At 39.2% G+C, this 16,331-nt stretch overlaps 1 protein-coding gene across 1 annotated transcript in view; it reads left to right on the top strand.

The window, feature by feature from the left end:
- Positions 1-14,784: 14,784 nt before the first annotated feature.
- LOC129232610 (S-adenosylmethionine decarboxylase proenzyme-like) overlaps positions 14,785-16,331 on the top strand; it is a 60,969-nt gene continuing 59,422 nt past the window's right edge. The window contains exon 1 of the mRNA XM_054866745.1: positions 14,785-14,960. Within this exon, the coding sequence (XP_054722720.1) occupies positions 14,839-14,960 (122 nt within the window). The 5' untranslated portion in view covers positions 14,785-14,838. The remainder of the gene's footprint in view (positions 14,961-16,331) is intronic.

Here is a 16,331-nt window from a genome sequence, read left to right as displayed (position 1 = left end):
TGACATGCTGGGAGAGGCTTTATTGTGACAAGGCTGAACTCGATCCGGTAACTTAACTGTTTTACTGGCAAGACTCATTTCAAGGGAACGAAGAAACGAAAACAATGAACGCAACCTACTTTTCACTCCAGAGTCCCCCGTACCTACCACTATTTGTGGCTTAACCAGTTGGATGAGACCCTGAAGACAGCTTTGATTTTCTGAACCAGACCAGAAACCGAGCAATCCCTGGTCCAGAACCCCCAGAGGTATCGTTTCACTTGAAGGACTTTGTGACCACGAACATATTTAACGTCCCCCAGTCACCATTAATGAGGATGGTGGATCTTCGATCCGGCGAGAATCGTACCCGGGCCCCTCCGGTCACAAGTCCGACGCCTTACCGATCAGGCCACCACGGCGCTGAACATTGGAGTTGAGGGTTCATCCACTGGAGTGAGGGTTACCATTTCAACGAACAAAATATCACCCAACAGGCGATGGCTTCGCCCAAATGGTGAAACAATTTTCGCCCGTTACGGGCGATTTCCTAAGGAAGAGGGAAAACTGAAAATTTGTCGGCCTATCTCGAGTCCGAAACACTCACCAGGATTTTTTTCCTGCTAGCCCGCCCGAAAAAAAGAGATTTTTTTGGACGGGCAATTCATAGATTAATTAAAGTCATTATAACAATGATAAAAACGCATGAACAGCAGTTCCACGTAACGAAAAAGCTTGTGGATGAAAAGACATTCAACTGCCTGAAGTTCTGACTGCTATTAGCGCCGTTTTGACACTCTTAGAATGTTTTCAGCGTCTCTCAAAGCTAATCGGCCCATTTTTTCTTTTGCCTGCGCAGGTGTAAGCCGTGCTTGTAGCACTTGTCTGGGAGTCCACAGGGGTGGATCTAGAGCCTTGTGATTGTAGGAATTTTTTTAAGAAAAAAATATATTAGTAGAAGATAACAAAATTGAACACATGTGTTTTACTGAAAAAGAAGTTAATTGGGAGATAAATTATATCCTTATCCTCAAAACAAAACTTTTATTTCCAAAATTTTTCTCCATCTTTTACATCATTTCTTGATTCCAATTACAGACACTTGGACGATCTCTAAATGCTGCTGTTCTCAGAGTATACCTATTGTTCACAAGACCAAAGAGAGCCTAAATTTTCGTTTTTATGGCTTAAATTTCGAAACTACGAAGAGAACCCCTTTTCCCATGCCCTTTCACAAGTGCCTTGATATGTAGCAAAAAATTGCATTTTAAGTCTTTTAAATGGAAAAAATATCAACGGAAACTAGCTTATCCAGCCCTTATCACTTAACTTGCTTAAAAGCAACTTAAATGAAATTTTTTGGGACTTCAATTACAAACGATTTTTGATAGGACCCCCTCCCTCCCTAGTTTATATTGTGATGATAGCTTGAAAAGGAGGTTTTTGGAGGAGCTCACGCATCTTCCATCCCTTTCAATATATGTATACATATAGTTAAAAATCGAATTTTTAGAGTCTCAAAAACAAAATATTTCCAGGAAGGAAGGATTCTAAGCACCTTCACACTTCCATTAATGTAAGCAAACATTACCTAAAGGTGCTTTTTTAGGCTGGACGGCTGAAGAGCTAGAAGAGCACCCCTCCTTACCTAAAGGTGCTTTTTTAGGCTGGACGGCTGAAGAGCTAGAAGAGCACCCCTCCTCTTCTAACTTCTCAATGTATAATGACAGAATATTTTGGTTTCTAAGCTTTATTTTTCCAAAAGTATTTTGGGGGCAGCGTCCGAAACCTGACCTTTCACCGTGCATCATAAAAAATTGACAAAATGCGTTTTTAATTTCCTTATTTTCAAAAATTTCTCGGAAATTTAAATTTTGAAACTTTTTTGAGGAATATTCCTAAATCCACCCACTCACCTAATGTCTCGATACCCCGAAAGTTGAGTTTTAAAACTTCATTTTAATAAAATTTCTGGGGAGTTCGGAGTTTTTTTCAAAAATTTCGGATGGCCCCTCCCAGAACAATCGGTTGGATCAGCCACTGGGTCCAGGCCAGTTCGGCCCAAATAATAATTAGACTGAAACTGGGACAGATGTCGGATAGTTTACGGAAATATACTCGGATCTATCCACTTGTGATGAATGTCAATTAAAAAAAGCACCAGCAGTCGGTCATTTAAGAGCTTGATTGTTGATTTTTGTTACCCTATAAATTCAGCAATTAATACGATAACAAAACTTTAGGATATACTTTTCTGATCGTGATTCACTTTCTTGTTTCAGCTATAAAACTGTTTTTATTTTAAAGGAAAAAAAAAAGAGAAATTAATTTGAATTTTGACATCTTGAATTCAAATTATGTTTTTCGCAATCACGAGTGTGTGTATGTAGGCGTGTGTGTTTGTGTGTAGGGGGTATGTGTATGTGCGTGTGTAGGCATGTGTGTTTGTGTCTGGCAAAAGTGTGTGGATAGTTGTGTATATGAATGTGTGTGTGTGTGGGGGGGGGGGTATGTGTATGTGTGTGTATTCATATGTGTTTGTGTCTGTGTGCAGGCATGAATGTGTGGGTAGTTGTGTGTATGTGTGTTTGTGTGTGAGGGGTTTGTGTGTAGGGGGTATGTGTATGTGCGTGTGTAGGCATGTGTGTTTGTGTCTGGCAAAAGTGTGTGGATAGTTGTGTATATGAATGTGTGTGTGGGGGGGGGATGTGTGTGTATTCATATGTGTTTGTGTCTGTGTGCAGGCATGAATGTGTGGGTAGTTGTGTGTATGTGTGTTTGTGTGTGTGTGTGGGTACGTGTGTGTGTAGTTGTGTATGTGTTTGTGTGTGTGCGTACGTGTGTGTGTGTGTGCGTACGTGTGTGTATAGTTGTGTATGTATGCGCGTACGTGTGTAATTGTGTATGTATGCGTGTGTGTGTAGGACATTGATGCAACTTGGAGACGGCTTTCGCTAGAGGAGCAGCATCGTCAGGAGCCGGTCGACGGTGATGCTGCGGAGGGTGGCGGTGGAAAATAAAATGATAGGACATCAAAACAGTCAAGTGAGAACAATAAGCAATCGTGATTCCTCAAAAAAAAAAGGAAAAAAAAAAGCTATAGTTAATTCGAAGATAAAGCTCCATTTGTCGACCTTTGAAACCCATTGCTCGGCCTTGTGTGCATTCAATAGTCGGACATATTATTTTCACATGGCCGCCGAGAGCCAAGGTGGGCACTTTGTCAGCTTGGTTGCCGGGTTCCCCAACCCCCGTAAAACTTGTCAAATTTATACTACTCCGACTCCGAACCGGGCACTCTCAAGGGGCTGACCTCTCGTTTCCGACTAGGCTGACATGGTCTCTCGTCGGCCCTGCATTTTCATTAACTTTATGGGATATGAGAATTCAACCAAACTTTAATGTTGTAACATTTACAGCGCAGCATTATATTTACAATATTAATTACTCTAGTAATTAAGAAAGAATTCTGCATTCTTGATGTCTTCGTAACGCTTAATCTTTGCAGTGTTTTTCAAGCTGCAAACCAGTTTTTTGCCTACTTTCCCAGTAAAAGTCAGAAAAAGAAGAAAAAAGCATGAAAGAATAAGGCTTAATGCATCTTTAAAATATCGCGAAAACAAAAAAAAGTCAAAAATAAATAAAATAAATAAATAAATATCGAAAAATTAAAAATTGGAAAGTAGGGTATTGAGATGAGAAAAAATGTCTGTCGGTCTGTCCTCCCCCCCCCCCCTCCTAATGACTTTTGAATGAATAGTCCGATTCGAACAAACTTTTTTTTTGTTCGAAAGATCTCGGCGAGGACACCTCATTCCCATATTTCACTTTTTATTTGAACTATTTTTTGTTCAATTTTGAACCGTTCAAAAAGCTTAACATGAGCGCCTACGTGGAAATTCAAGGCAATTCCGAACTGTGAGGCAAATTTGCTTCAAACAAACTTTGTAGGAAAAAGCGTTTGATGAAAAACTTGTATATAAAATATCTTTTTGATTTGAACAATTTTCCGTTCAATTTGGAACAGTTACCATCCCTTACCATTAGCGCCTACGGGGAAACTGAAAGTCAATGTAGATTCCGTACTTGGAGGCGGATTTACTTCAAACAAATTTTGTTGGAAACAGCTCTTGACGCCAAACTCCAGACTCCGACTCCGACAATTTAGGGGCACCTGACTCCGAATCCGACTACTGTGCCCGATAATTAATCGGACTCCGACTCCCCGACTTCGACTCTGACTTCGTAGCTTTGGCAAAAATTTATACACGGAGGATAAATGACTGACTCCGATTCTCGGATATTCGACTCCGACGCCTTTATCTCAAAATGAGATTGACTCCGACTCCGCAGCTATGGTTTTCACTGTGAAATAATTATTGTTGATATAACTTGTTTTTATTTTCACGATAAAGTTTTAATTTAAGTACTCAGTTTTCGGCGAATAAACTCGAAGTCATTTATGTTACTACATAAAGAAATGCGCAGATGATTTTTTTTTTTTTTTGACAATGAAAAGTATTTTTTAAATGACATTTATTGTTTTTAGTTATTTTGGTAAGTGCATTAATTCATTTAAAAAATTATTTTTGGCAACAGGAGAAAAGAAATGATTTTTTTTTTTTTGATATGATGTATTTATTTTAATGAGCTTATTAATTTTAATTATTATTTTTTCGTTTTGAAAGCTGTTGAAGATTTTTTTTTTAAATGGTAAAAAGTGTATTAGCTGCTTTGTTTAAAAGGTGCTGCTATTTTATTTGTTCGGTTTTTTTTTTTTTTTTTTTTTTTTTTTTAAATAGATAAGTGAGGAATATTTTATTCCTAGAAATTGGCTTAAAAGATTAAAAAAATATGTTTGAAACAATTTGCGATTTAGGCTATTTTTGAGAATATTGATCAGGCACTAGAAAGTTGTATGGGTATACGGGAAAGTAGGCTCGTATAGTTCTAGACAGAACTTCTTGTTGGATATGCATCCCATGCAGTACATTTTGCTGGAAAATATACATTGCAGAGTCTGGAATTATGTGAATCGCGAACTGCAATTCTACTTGAATAATCACAAATACTTCGCAAAACAACTTTGGTAAAAATTTACTCAACTAAAACCATAAAACACTTACAGAAACTTAAAAGCATGCCATCCTGGCACTCCATTACAAATTGCACTTACCCCCGTTGGCATGGGGTCGTGGTAGCCCGATCGGTAGAGTGTCGGATTCGGGGTCGGAGGGTCCCGACTTCAAACCTCGATGGTCAAAGACCCACCGTCGTCATTAAAGGGGACTGGGCGACGTTAAATAGGCTTGTGGTCTCCATGTCCTCCAAGCGAAACGATACCTATTAGCTAATGGACTATTCCTATTCCTATTCAGAGTCACAACTGACTACAACTGTATTTATGTCGAGGACTGCATACTAAGTGCCTTGCCTCCATTATTTTATATACCGATAGATGGCAGCACCATCACCGGATCGAACAGTTAATGAGAATTTTGAACTAGTCCAGGAGCTAATAGCTACCTAGTACTAGCACCCCCAGAGGTATCGTTTCACTTGGAGGACATTGAGACCACGAGCCTATTTAACGTCGCCCAGTCCCCTTTAATGACGACGGTGGGTCTTCGACCATTGAGGTTCGAACCCAAGGCCCTCCGGCTCCGAATCCGACACTCTACCGATCGGGCTACCACGGCCCCCTCCTGGACTAGTTCTAAATTCACATTAACTGTTAGATCCGGTGATGGTGCTGCCATCTATCGGTATAAAAAAATAATGGAGGCAAAGCACTTAGTATGCAGTCCTCGACATAAATACAGTTGTAGTCAGTTGTAACTCGGAATAGGAATAGAATCTTCTAAATTACTTGCTAGAATTACATCACATACTGCGAAAGTAGAAATGTTAAGACGCGGTTTAAACCACCTTTTTTGGTTGGGGAGTGGGGGGGGGGGAGAAATTTGTGAACTTCCAAAAAATCAGAATTTTTATTCTTTCCTCCCTCCACCCATTGGCAGAAAAAGGTTCTGCATTTACTGCTTATTCAATGAGTTACCGCCCTACAGCCTGGGCTAATGCAGAAATACATGAAATACACCGCCAGCTTAGTCAATTCCAGCCGAGGACTGCAGTTTCGTGCTTATTAGCACTCATCAGCCCGGTATAATATATATGCCGGGCATATGTACATATATGCAGGGCTACACTATCACTCATACCACTGGGGCTACTAGCTGGGCCACACTAGCCACTCTTAGCACTCATTACCCACATATGCCGGGCTGATGAGTGCTAATAAGCACGAAACAAAAGTCCTCGGCTGGAATTGACTGAGCTGGCGGTGTATTTCATGTATTTACTGCTTATGTTAACATAAAAACTGTATAAAAGAGTTGATTGAATTCATGACCGATGAAACGCAATTTCATCACCTTTATGATTGACACCTGACTGGTAATTGTTCATTAAAACGAAGCTTCGACATATGGAACATTAAAATAAAATTGTAGTTTTGGAGAAAAAAAACTCATCTCAAAACAATGCAAGTAAAAACCCGTTTAACACTAAAATCATTCCCAATCAAAGTCACATCTAAACGCGGGCACCCATAAAGGGGGGAGGAGGGGGAGGGCAAGTGGGGCTTCGAGCCTTTTCTTCGACAGTAGCACTACATTGCTTTTAGTATTTTTTTTTCGGCAAAATACGAGGGCAAATCAAAAAGTCTTTGCTCCTATTTTTTATTTGCCAAAAAAAGATACAAACAGGTATTTAGAAACATTCGTAGCGTACTACGTACCTTACATATTCTTTCTCCACATAGTCACCAAAACAGTTCACACATTTGTCCTATCGCAGCACTAAATTAGAGATCCCCCTGCCGTAGACTTCTTCCGGCTGCATGTGCAATCACCGTCGGACCGCGTTCTTGACTTCTGTCCTGCCAGAAACTTCTTCGGTGGACCGAAATCGTAAAAATCACTAGGAGCAAGGTCTGGACTGCAGGTGCATTTCCCCATGAACTGCTATGGGCTTTTGTCGCTTGCTCCATAGAAAACGAATAACACTTCGCTGCTCATAAAATGTGGACGTCTGAAGAACAACCGTCATCTTAAATGACTGATAGCAGCTCCGCTCTTCCGAGCAAAAGGCAGATACGTCTGGTACGGTTCAAGGAATTGTCACTGCTGGGAATGTATATGTTCGCTTTGCATTATTCACAGTCGTATTTTGGCTTAAAACGAGCTGATGTTGTGCATCACATGACTTCTTTTTACTCCAATTTAATGTCATTTCTCCATTAATGGCAATTTTAATGTGATTCAATTGTTTACTCTCTGAATATCACCAACAATGGCCAACTTAAAACCAAATTTTAAAAAAAATCGCCAAATTTGTCGCCAAGTTTGCGGCAAAACTTAGCGACCAAAAGACTGGCGATGTATCGCCAAATGTCCGACAAATTATAACACCACTTGAGTTTACATCGATTACATACAATGATTACATACAATGATTTCCCCCCAAAAAGGGGCAAAAGCCCCCCTTAGGAACATCCGAATGCAACCAAAAGGGAAGGTGCACAACTAGGCCCCACTAGGAGTCTACATACCAAATTTCAACTTTCTAGGACATACCGTTTTTGAGTTATGTGAGATATATACACACATACGCACATACATACGTACATACGGACGTCACGAGAAAACTCGTTGTAATTAACTCGGGAGTCGTCAAAATGCATATTTCGGGTGTCTGTAGGTTCCTAGGCACATATCCACGTGTGGTCGGGTCGAAAAAGAAACTCAACATTCATTCGGAGGTGAGAAAAATGGAAATGAAGGTCGATTTTTGAGTGAAATTTTTTTTCGCGAATACAATACTTCCTTTTTTGGAAAAGGAGAAGTAAAAATAATAAGTAAAATGGTTAAATTAATTCATTGGGGAGAGGGCACGTGCCTCCTGACCCCCCCCCCCCTAAAAAAAATCCGCTATTTCGTTTACTATTATCCCCATACCGAAAATTTCTCTCAAAGGTTTATGGCTACTTTGAGTGGCACATGGCTGAAAACGTGACTTTTGGCTCGGAATGAGCGATACCGTATTGGCAACGTTCCTCCCCCCTTTTGTTTGCCGAAACCTGCCTTAGCGTGGAACGAGAGCCTTGACGTCATTTCCAAACTGATCTTCAACTCGTGTGCTGGGGGAGGATGCAGCTGGCGATGATAAGACACATCTTTCCTTCATCGGCCTCCCCCCTCCTTTCCTCAAAAGCGCCGAACGAAAGAAAAATTGATGTTTACATAAAATGACCTCCTTGTTTGAAGGGCCTCCGTGCACGCCAATGGTGGCCAGTGCATAATAACCTGTCATGATCAAAGTAAAAGGTATTGCTGGATCAGGGGTGACTTGTTTCCTAGTCTGGATCAAACAGCAGAGCAGAGCTGTCTTCAAACCGTGAAACCGTGTGTAGTGATGAGATACACCGCCAGCTCAGTCATTTCCAGCCGAGGACTGCAGTTTCGTGCTCATTAGCACTCATCAGCCCGGCATAGGAAAGTGACTGAGCTGGAGATGGAAAACCTCTTAAGGAAGCCAAGGGTGCCAAAGAAACTGGTAGCTAATACATAATTAGCAGACCAGACGAGTGACCGAAGCAACTCGTTCGGTTCAACTCGAATTTTGAAGGCAAGGCAGGTATATTCAGTAAGTTACCGCCCTATAGTCAGGACTAAGGCAACTGGCTATAGGGCGGAAATGGCTGAGCTGGCGGTGTATTTCACATATTTCTGCCTTTGCCCTGGCTATAGGACGGTAACTTACTGAATATAGTCTAGTGTGTTTATCTTTTAAAATATGGTGTTCTATAGAGTCAAGAACAAAAATGAAGAAGATTTAAATTTCAGAAGGAAGAAGGACAATCGAGGAATTGGGCTGATTCCGCTAAATTCCCCTATTTGCGTCCTTATCTGAACAGATTGCTCTTCAGCCCCAAAAGCATAGGCGTCGGAACGGGGGGAGCTGAAACAGATAAAAATATAAGGCTAGAAATTGAAAATTTCATTATGGAAAAACCAAACCACTCAAATAATAATGGAAATGAATAGCACCTGAGAGCGAAGACACATTGGCTTGGTTGGATAAAGCAGCGTGCTAATGAGGGAAATGGTGGGAGTTCAAATAATCGTTTTAATGGGTTTTTGTTTTTCAGCAGAATTTTAATCCAAGTTTCGAAAATTTTATTAATGAGCTTCAGCCCCTCCACCTATATAATTTAAAATAATCTTAAATTTCGTTTAAGGTCTTACCTTTCAAATAATTACTGGGGTAAAGCACACGAAAACTCACCCCTAACATCATTAAAAGTCAAATAAAATTGTTTTTGGAGCTCCAATTCGGAAAAATTTCCTGTCTTCATAACGATATCAAAGATGGCACACAGCTGCGTTTCTTAGATTGTTCATTTTCGACCAATTTCTGGGAGGGGCCCCCCCTCCCAGAATTTCTCCTCTTCTCCCGGATTTCTCCTCTAATTAACATCTCCGAATAATGTCTAAAACTGCGTTTTCAGAACAACAATTTTGAAAAAATTCCAGGAAGAACCCTAAAATACCAACCTCTTTAACGTAATTAGAGAAAAAGTATAAAATTTTTCAAGTTTCAATTTCAAAAAATGCCGAGGAAAACGCTTCCAGGCCACTTTTCCACCCTAGCATTAACAAAGATAATCTAGAATACATTTTTAAGACCACACAAATTAGAAAAAACATCCTATTTTTGATTTTTGGGCAAATTTCTTTTTAATTCTGGAACAAAAGATTAAGTGTCTAGCAAGCTGGGGGTGATGAGTCAGTTTGGCATTTAAATATGAATAGCATGGGTGCTCTAGACATAACTAAAAAAGATTGCTAAGGTTGTTTGTACTTGTTCAAATAATTTCAACTTTCCAAAAACTTATCTCATTTTAAGTTATCTGACTCCTCAGATTATACTTTACGAAGTTACAATTATTCTTGTTTTTTTGCTTTCTAAATTACGGTTTTTTTGTCACTTACAGATATATTTTCATGACAAAATTGTTACTTTTTATCTACTATTGCAGAAAAAAAAACCAACAATATTATTATATTAATATTTTATAGTTTCTATCAAAGACTTTTACAAAAACTTATCTGAACAATATAATATATAACGAACACTTCATTTTAACACATTTCCAACGTTCTGTTTCTCCGCCCTCCTGTTTTATCTATTCGCCTTTTTCTAGTTCTCAGAAAATAAGAAATTCTTCTAAATGCTACGCTGTCGAAGCCTCCCCTTTCCTCCAAAATTATTACAGAGCACCTCAAATTTTGTTTTCAAGGCTCCGATTCCCTGAAAATTACCGGAAGAGAGTCCCTGGATATCTTGCCATCCAACAACATGGGAGATTATGTAATGTTCCGTTTTTGAGACTTCAATTAAAAAAAAAATGCTGGGCCCCAAACGCCAACAAATATGATCCACAGTCGCGTGTTTTAGCGATTACAATTTCGAAAAAATTAACGAGAAGGAACCTCTGAACCTTTTCTGATAACACCATTGAAAAACGCTCTCTAGTAGGACTTCAAGTTAAAAGTTTCCAAAGTAGAGTCCTAGTACAGTCTTTTCCTCTGACATTATTGAAGGTTGTCTACAATTACGTTTAAGACTTCAAAATCGAAATATTGGGCGGGAGATATAAATCGATTCGAAAAATCGATCGAGGACAATCCTTCGAGTCGTATTTTCACTAAAGTCAACAAATATGGTATACAATCGCGTTTTTAAGACATTAATTTCGAAAAATTTTCAGGGAAGGTATTCAAAACTTTTCTCCCCGCAACATTACCAAAGATCGCCTAAAAATTCGTTTTTAGAACAAGAATTCTGAAAAATTTCCGGGGGAGGATCCCCGAAACTCCTCTATTTCTACGTGCTCATCATTGAGTATTAACTGACCTTCTTTCAAAACCAGAAGTTTTATCACCTCATTCTCTCCACAAACAATTGATACAAGATAAAAAAGAGATGGAAGCTTCGAAGCTAATTTCATATGTAGAAAAAAAAATTAAAGTCCCACTCCCACCAATTATTTTAAGGGGCCGCTGCTTCTACCCCTTACATACCAGGCACTTCTCATAATGTGTCCCAGCTTCCCCTACTTTTCTAAAGTTCCTACGCCTCTGCCCAAAAGTCATCAGTGTTCATATCGTAGGCGGCTGGTGGTGCACTAAAAAGTGGATTGACAATGTAGATGCGAGGGGTGATGATCGGGGGGTGGCTGCCTTATAGCCTTTTAGCTGGTGCGGGAGAGGATGCATTTCTCAGGGGTGGCCACCCCTGAGAAATGCATCAAGCAAGAGCCCTTCAAAGAAAAGAGAAAATGCCCCTCGAAACACCCCCCAAAAATTTCGGTGCCGCAGTCTGCACTATGACCCCGTGGGCAACCCTGATGGATTTTAACATCATAATTTATGTTAAATTGATTGTTTTCTCTAAAACATTCAGGACACAGCCACAAAAATCAGGACAGTTGGCACAGTAGACTCCCTCACCTATAATTCAAAAATCTATTTTAATTTTTATGAAATAGTAACATGAGAAAAAGGCAAAATACATTTGTAAAGTCAATTCTATATTCCTTTACCACGGAAATGGATAAAATTTATCATTATTCAATCGATCGTTAATCTTGAACTTAGAGAAATGAAATGGCAATGGCGCTTTAGTTCTTTAAGAGCGAGGTTGTAGTTGTCCCCTAGACCCTCCCAGTGAGAGAGGACTACGCCCTGCCCCCATTCTTTTTAATAACTTCAACAGTTTTTCAAATTTCATTTACAGAATAGAAAACGCAAGAAAGAGTTATCGCGCAAGGAAAGGAAATCACTCCTAAGACACCGAGTGTGGCGGGGGGGGGGGGGTGGAATCCTCGACCTCGGTTACTGCACGCAGGAAAGGAGAGCTACGGAGCTCCCCCCCCCCACATCACTGCTTTCATTGCGAAATCGTTCAGTTAACACTGAGTGCCACGTAGGGACTACGCTATGAATTCAAATTTTTTGGGAGGGGGTGGGAATTCTCAATTTCTCCAATAAAGATTGCCGAATGATAAAATACGGGTATACACACGTATACGTCCAGTGAAAAGGAACACTTGGGAATTAAAAAAAATGCAATTATATCTCTAAACTCGCTGAACTACCAGACAAAATTCTGCCGGAGAAGTACATCAAGGGGCCTCCGAGGCTCTGGTAGAAGCTTCGTCTTCTAAGTCGGAGGTCGTGGGTTCGATTCTCGCCGGTGCCTTATGTGTTATCTCTTTCTCTTGTGTTGTAAATCTTTTTTGTGTGTGTCCGGAGGCAAGGCGCTTGGCACGCAGTCCTCTATGTATGTGAAGCTGCTTAGCTACTAAATAAATAAATAAAAATAAATAAAAAAGTACATCAAGGTCACAGTGACCTTCCGTCAGGAAACCCTTTTGCAGTGCTTGTCTCTTTTGAGCGAGTACTGAGTAATAATAAGGAGCAGGGGACTGTTCATTTTCCGCTAATTCCACCCATTCATAAAAAGTCATTCAAAGTTATTCTTCAGGTATGCAGAAATCATGAAAAGAAATTTAAGTGTCATACTAAAGCTGAACAATTGTCTGCGGTGAACCTATCGGAGGTATTCCCTATCTCCCGATCTCTCTCCTCTTCTATCTATCTATCACGTGTACGGGCACGATTTTAGCCTAGCGATGACGTCACTATTCCCGTTATATGCAAGGTTGCAGTGCTTGTCTCTTTTGAGCGAGTCCGAGTAATAAGGAGCAGAGGACTGTTCATTTTCCGCTCATTCCACCAATTCATAAAAAGTCATTAAAAATGATTCTTCAGGTATGCAGAAATCATGAAAAGAAATTTAAGTCTCATTCTAAAGCTGAACAATCGTCTGCGGTGAACATATCGGAGGTTTCCTATTCCGAGTCACAACTGACTACAACTGTATTTATGTCGAGGACTGCATACTAAGTGCCTTGCCTCCATTATTTATATATCGATAAAGGGCAGCACCATCACCGGATCGAACAGTTAATGAGAATTTAGAACTAGTCCAGGAGCTAATAGCTACCTGGTGCTAGCACCCCCTGAGGTATCGTTTCACTTGGAGGACATGGAGACCACGAGCCTATTTAACGTCGCCCAGTCCCCTTTAATGACGACGGGGGGTCTTCGACCATCGAGGTTCGAACTCGGGACCCTCTGGCCCCGAATCCGACACTCTACCGATCGGGCTACCACGGCCCATTTCTTTCTCTTGTGTTGTAAATCTTTTTTGTGTGTGCCCGGAGGCAAGGCGCTTGGCACGCAGTCCTCTATGTATGTGAAGCTGTTTAGCTTCTAAATAAATAAATAAAAATAAATGAAAAAGTACATCAAGGTCACAGTGACCTTCCGTCAGGAAACCCTTTTGCAGTGCTTGTCTCTTTTGAGCGAGTACTGAGTAATAATAAGGAGCAGGGGACTGTTCATTTTCCGCTAATTCCACCCATTCATAAAAAGTCATTCAAAGTTATTCTTCAGGTATGCAGAAATCACGAAAAGAAATTTAAGTGTCATACTAAAGCTGAACAATTGTCTGCGGTGAACATATCAGATGTATTCCCAATCTCCCATAGACTAATAATAAGAGTAGACCGAGCTTTCCCAGACTTGCTGATGAAAAAATGGGTTCATGGATACATCATGTGACTGGTGGAAGGCTTGGCGAAAACTTTGGCAGCATGGTTGCTAGATGGCAACATTATCTATAGTTTGGCACTCGACATGTGTATTTTAAGACGTAATGTGTTTTTATTATAATTTTTTTCCAGGTGCAGAGATTGAACTGTTTTTCTTTTAGTTATGCATTATTTTGGCATTAGTCATTAGTTTCTGATCACAGTTTTCAATAACTTTTATTTCATTCGGAACTGCTACGTCAGCGTTGGCGTGAACGTCATGGCGTAAACGTTTTGCGTTAACGTAAAAATGTACTAATCGATATCTTAAAATTTAAATTGTAGGTGAAAATCTTACCGTTTGCCGATTCTTTTTGTGCGCTTGCATCTTTAATTGCTTAGAATAACAAATTTACAAATGTGACTCCATAAAACGTCATTCCTTCAATTCTATTAATTTTATTTCTCGCGGGCGTTGATCGTCTGCTACAGTGGCGTAGCTAGACCCGACTTTCGTCTGTATATATATATATATATATATATATATATATATACCGACTGTATATATATATATATATATATATATACATATATATTATATATATATATATATATATATATATATATATATATATATATATATATATATATAATCGCTTGGAATTTTTCCCTTTTCTTCTTTTTTTTTTTCTTTCTCTTCTCTCTTCTTTCTCTCTTTTTTTTTGAGACTAACTTTTCGGGGGGGGTTTTGGGGACAAAACCCCCCCCCCTTAGCTACGCCCCTGGTCTGCTACGATCAACGGCCGCTGTTGCTAGGATATCCACCAGTCACATGGTTTGGTTTATGAGCAGCAAAAGGGTTGCCATAGCTCGGTCTACTCTTATTATTAGTCTATGCTATCTCCAGCTGATCTCTCTCCTCTTCTATCTATCACGTGTACGAGCACGATTTTAGCCTCGCGATGACGTCACGATTCCCGTTATATGCAACATCTGTTCTGCGGGATCTGGCAACGCTCCCCATTCTCCGTCAATTGCTCTGCGGACTCGAGGGGTGCCGGAGTCGGGAAGAAGAAATAAAAAAATCTTTTTTTTTTCCACCGATCTTGTGGACGTCTGGAAAGAAAATTGCGAAGATGGATGTGAAGGCGAACTACTGCGGCTTTTTCGAAGGGACCGAGAAACTGCTGGAAGTGTGGTTCGGACGGAGGAACGAGACTTGCGGCTCTGCGAGTTGCGACTTGCGGGCCATCCCTCGGTAAATCACCGGCTATTTTGGTAGACCCTTTTTTTTTTTTCACTTCCAGCTGATAGGGAAACAATGCTGAGTATTTTCTCGTCTGTTTATTTCTCTTCGCAATATCTTTCAAGTTTACTCGTGTAAACAATTGCTACGAGTCTGTAAACCATGTCGCTTAAAAAGGGGTACTGGACAAGAAATTTTTGTCAAATTTTTGAAATTTTTATTTTTTGAATTTATTTGAATATGAGGACAATTTTGCGAGTTTTGTTTGATTTACTATAGTGTAGAGAATGACTTAAAATAAGTTTCAGTGTTGTGAAATCAAAATAATTACGCGAGGGGCTTTTCAAAGTTTTGTTAATTATCGTTAAGGTTGTTTACATTTTTTTAAATAATTGGTCTTCTAATTAAAATTTTTTAATGAAATTTTATAATTAAGCTTGTACCAGTGTTTAAAGTGTATGGTTAAAATTTCATGCAAATCCGTTAATAATTAAAAAGGTTTGTTTTCAAGGTTCAGTGCCCCCTCAGCCGTTTATAAAATCAATGGGAGAAAATGTTATTTGTTGTAAAAAATTTCATTTTTGAATTCTTATGTTTTCTCGTTCGAGTAGTGAGAGAATATCCACGCCAATGGATATTTTCTCGCTATCGTCTGATTCATTTTTCCCATAAAAACTTTAAATTTCACTCGAATCGAAACAGGGTTGGCAAGTTTTTGCCGGGGGGCGGAAAAAACCACGGTTTTTACCGCCCGGCAAAAATAGGTTTTTGCCAAAGTGGCAAAAATAGAGTTTGTGTTAACAACTTACGGACAGTTTTTTTCCTTTTATATAAAAGTAAAAGCATGTAAAGATTTTGATAAAATTTTAATTTAATTACTTTTATAGTGTAAAAAAATTTAATGTTTAACTTACTTTTAAAATCAATGGGAGAAAATGTTATTTGTTGTAAAAAATTTCATTTTTGAATTCTTATGTTTTCTCGTTCGAGTAGTGAGAGAATATCCACGCCACTGGATATTTTATCACTCTATCGTCTGATTAATTTTTCCCATAAAAACTTTAAATTTCACTCGAATCAAAACAGGGTTGGCAAGTTTTTGCCGGGGGCGGAAAACCCACGGTTTTTACCGCCCAGCAAAAATAGGTTTTTGCCAAAGTGGCAAAAATAGATTTTGTGTTAACAACTTACGGACAGCTTTTTTCCTTTTATATAAAAGTAAAACCATGAAAAGATTTTGATAAAATTTTAATTTAATTACTTTTATAGTGTAAAAAAATTTAATGTTTAACTTACTTTTAAAATCAATGGGAGAAAATGTTATTTGTTGTAAAAAATTTCATTTTTGAATTCTTATGTTTTCTCGTTCGAGTAGTGAGAGAA

This window comes from Uloborus diversus, unplaced genomic scaffold (genome assembly GCF_026930045.1).
Source record: "Uloborus diversus isolate 005 unplaced genomic scaffold, Udiv.v.3.1 scaffold_13, whole genome shotgun sequence".
In the NCBI taxonomy this organism is placed as follows: Eukaryota; Metazoa; Arthropoda; class Arachnida; order Araneae; family Uloboridae; genus Uloborus; species Uloborus diversus.
The sequence above is the reverse complement of the archived record's forward strand: the minus strand, read 5'-3'. Positions and strand labels throughout refer to the sequence as shown.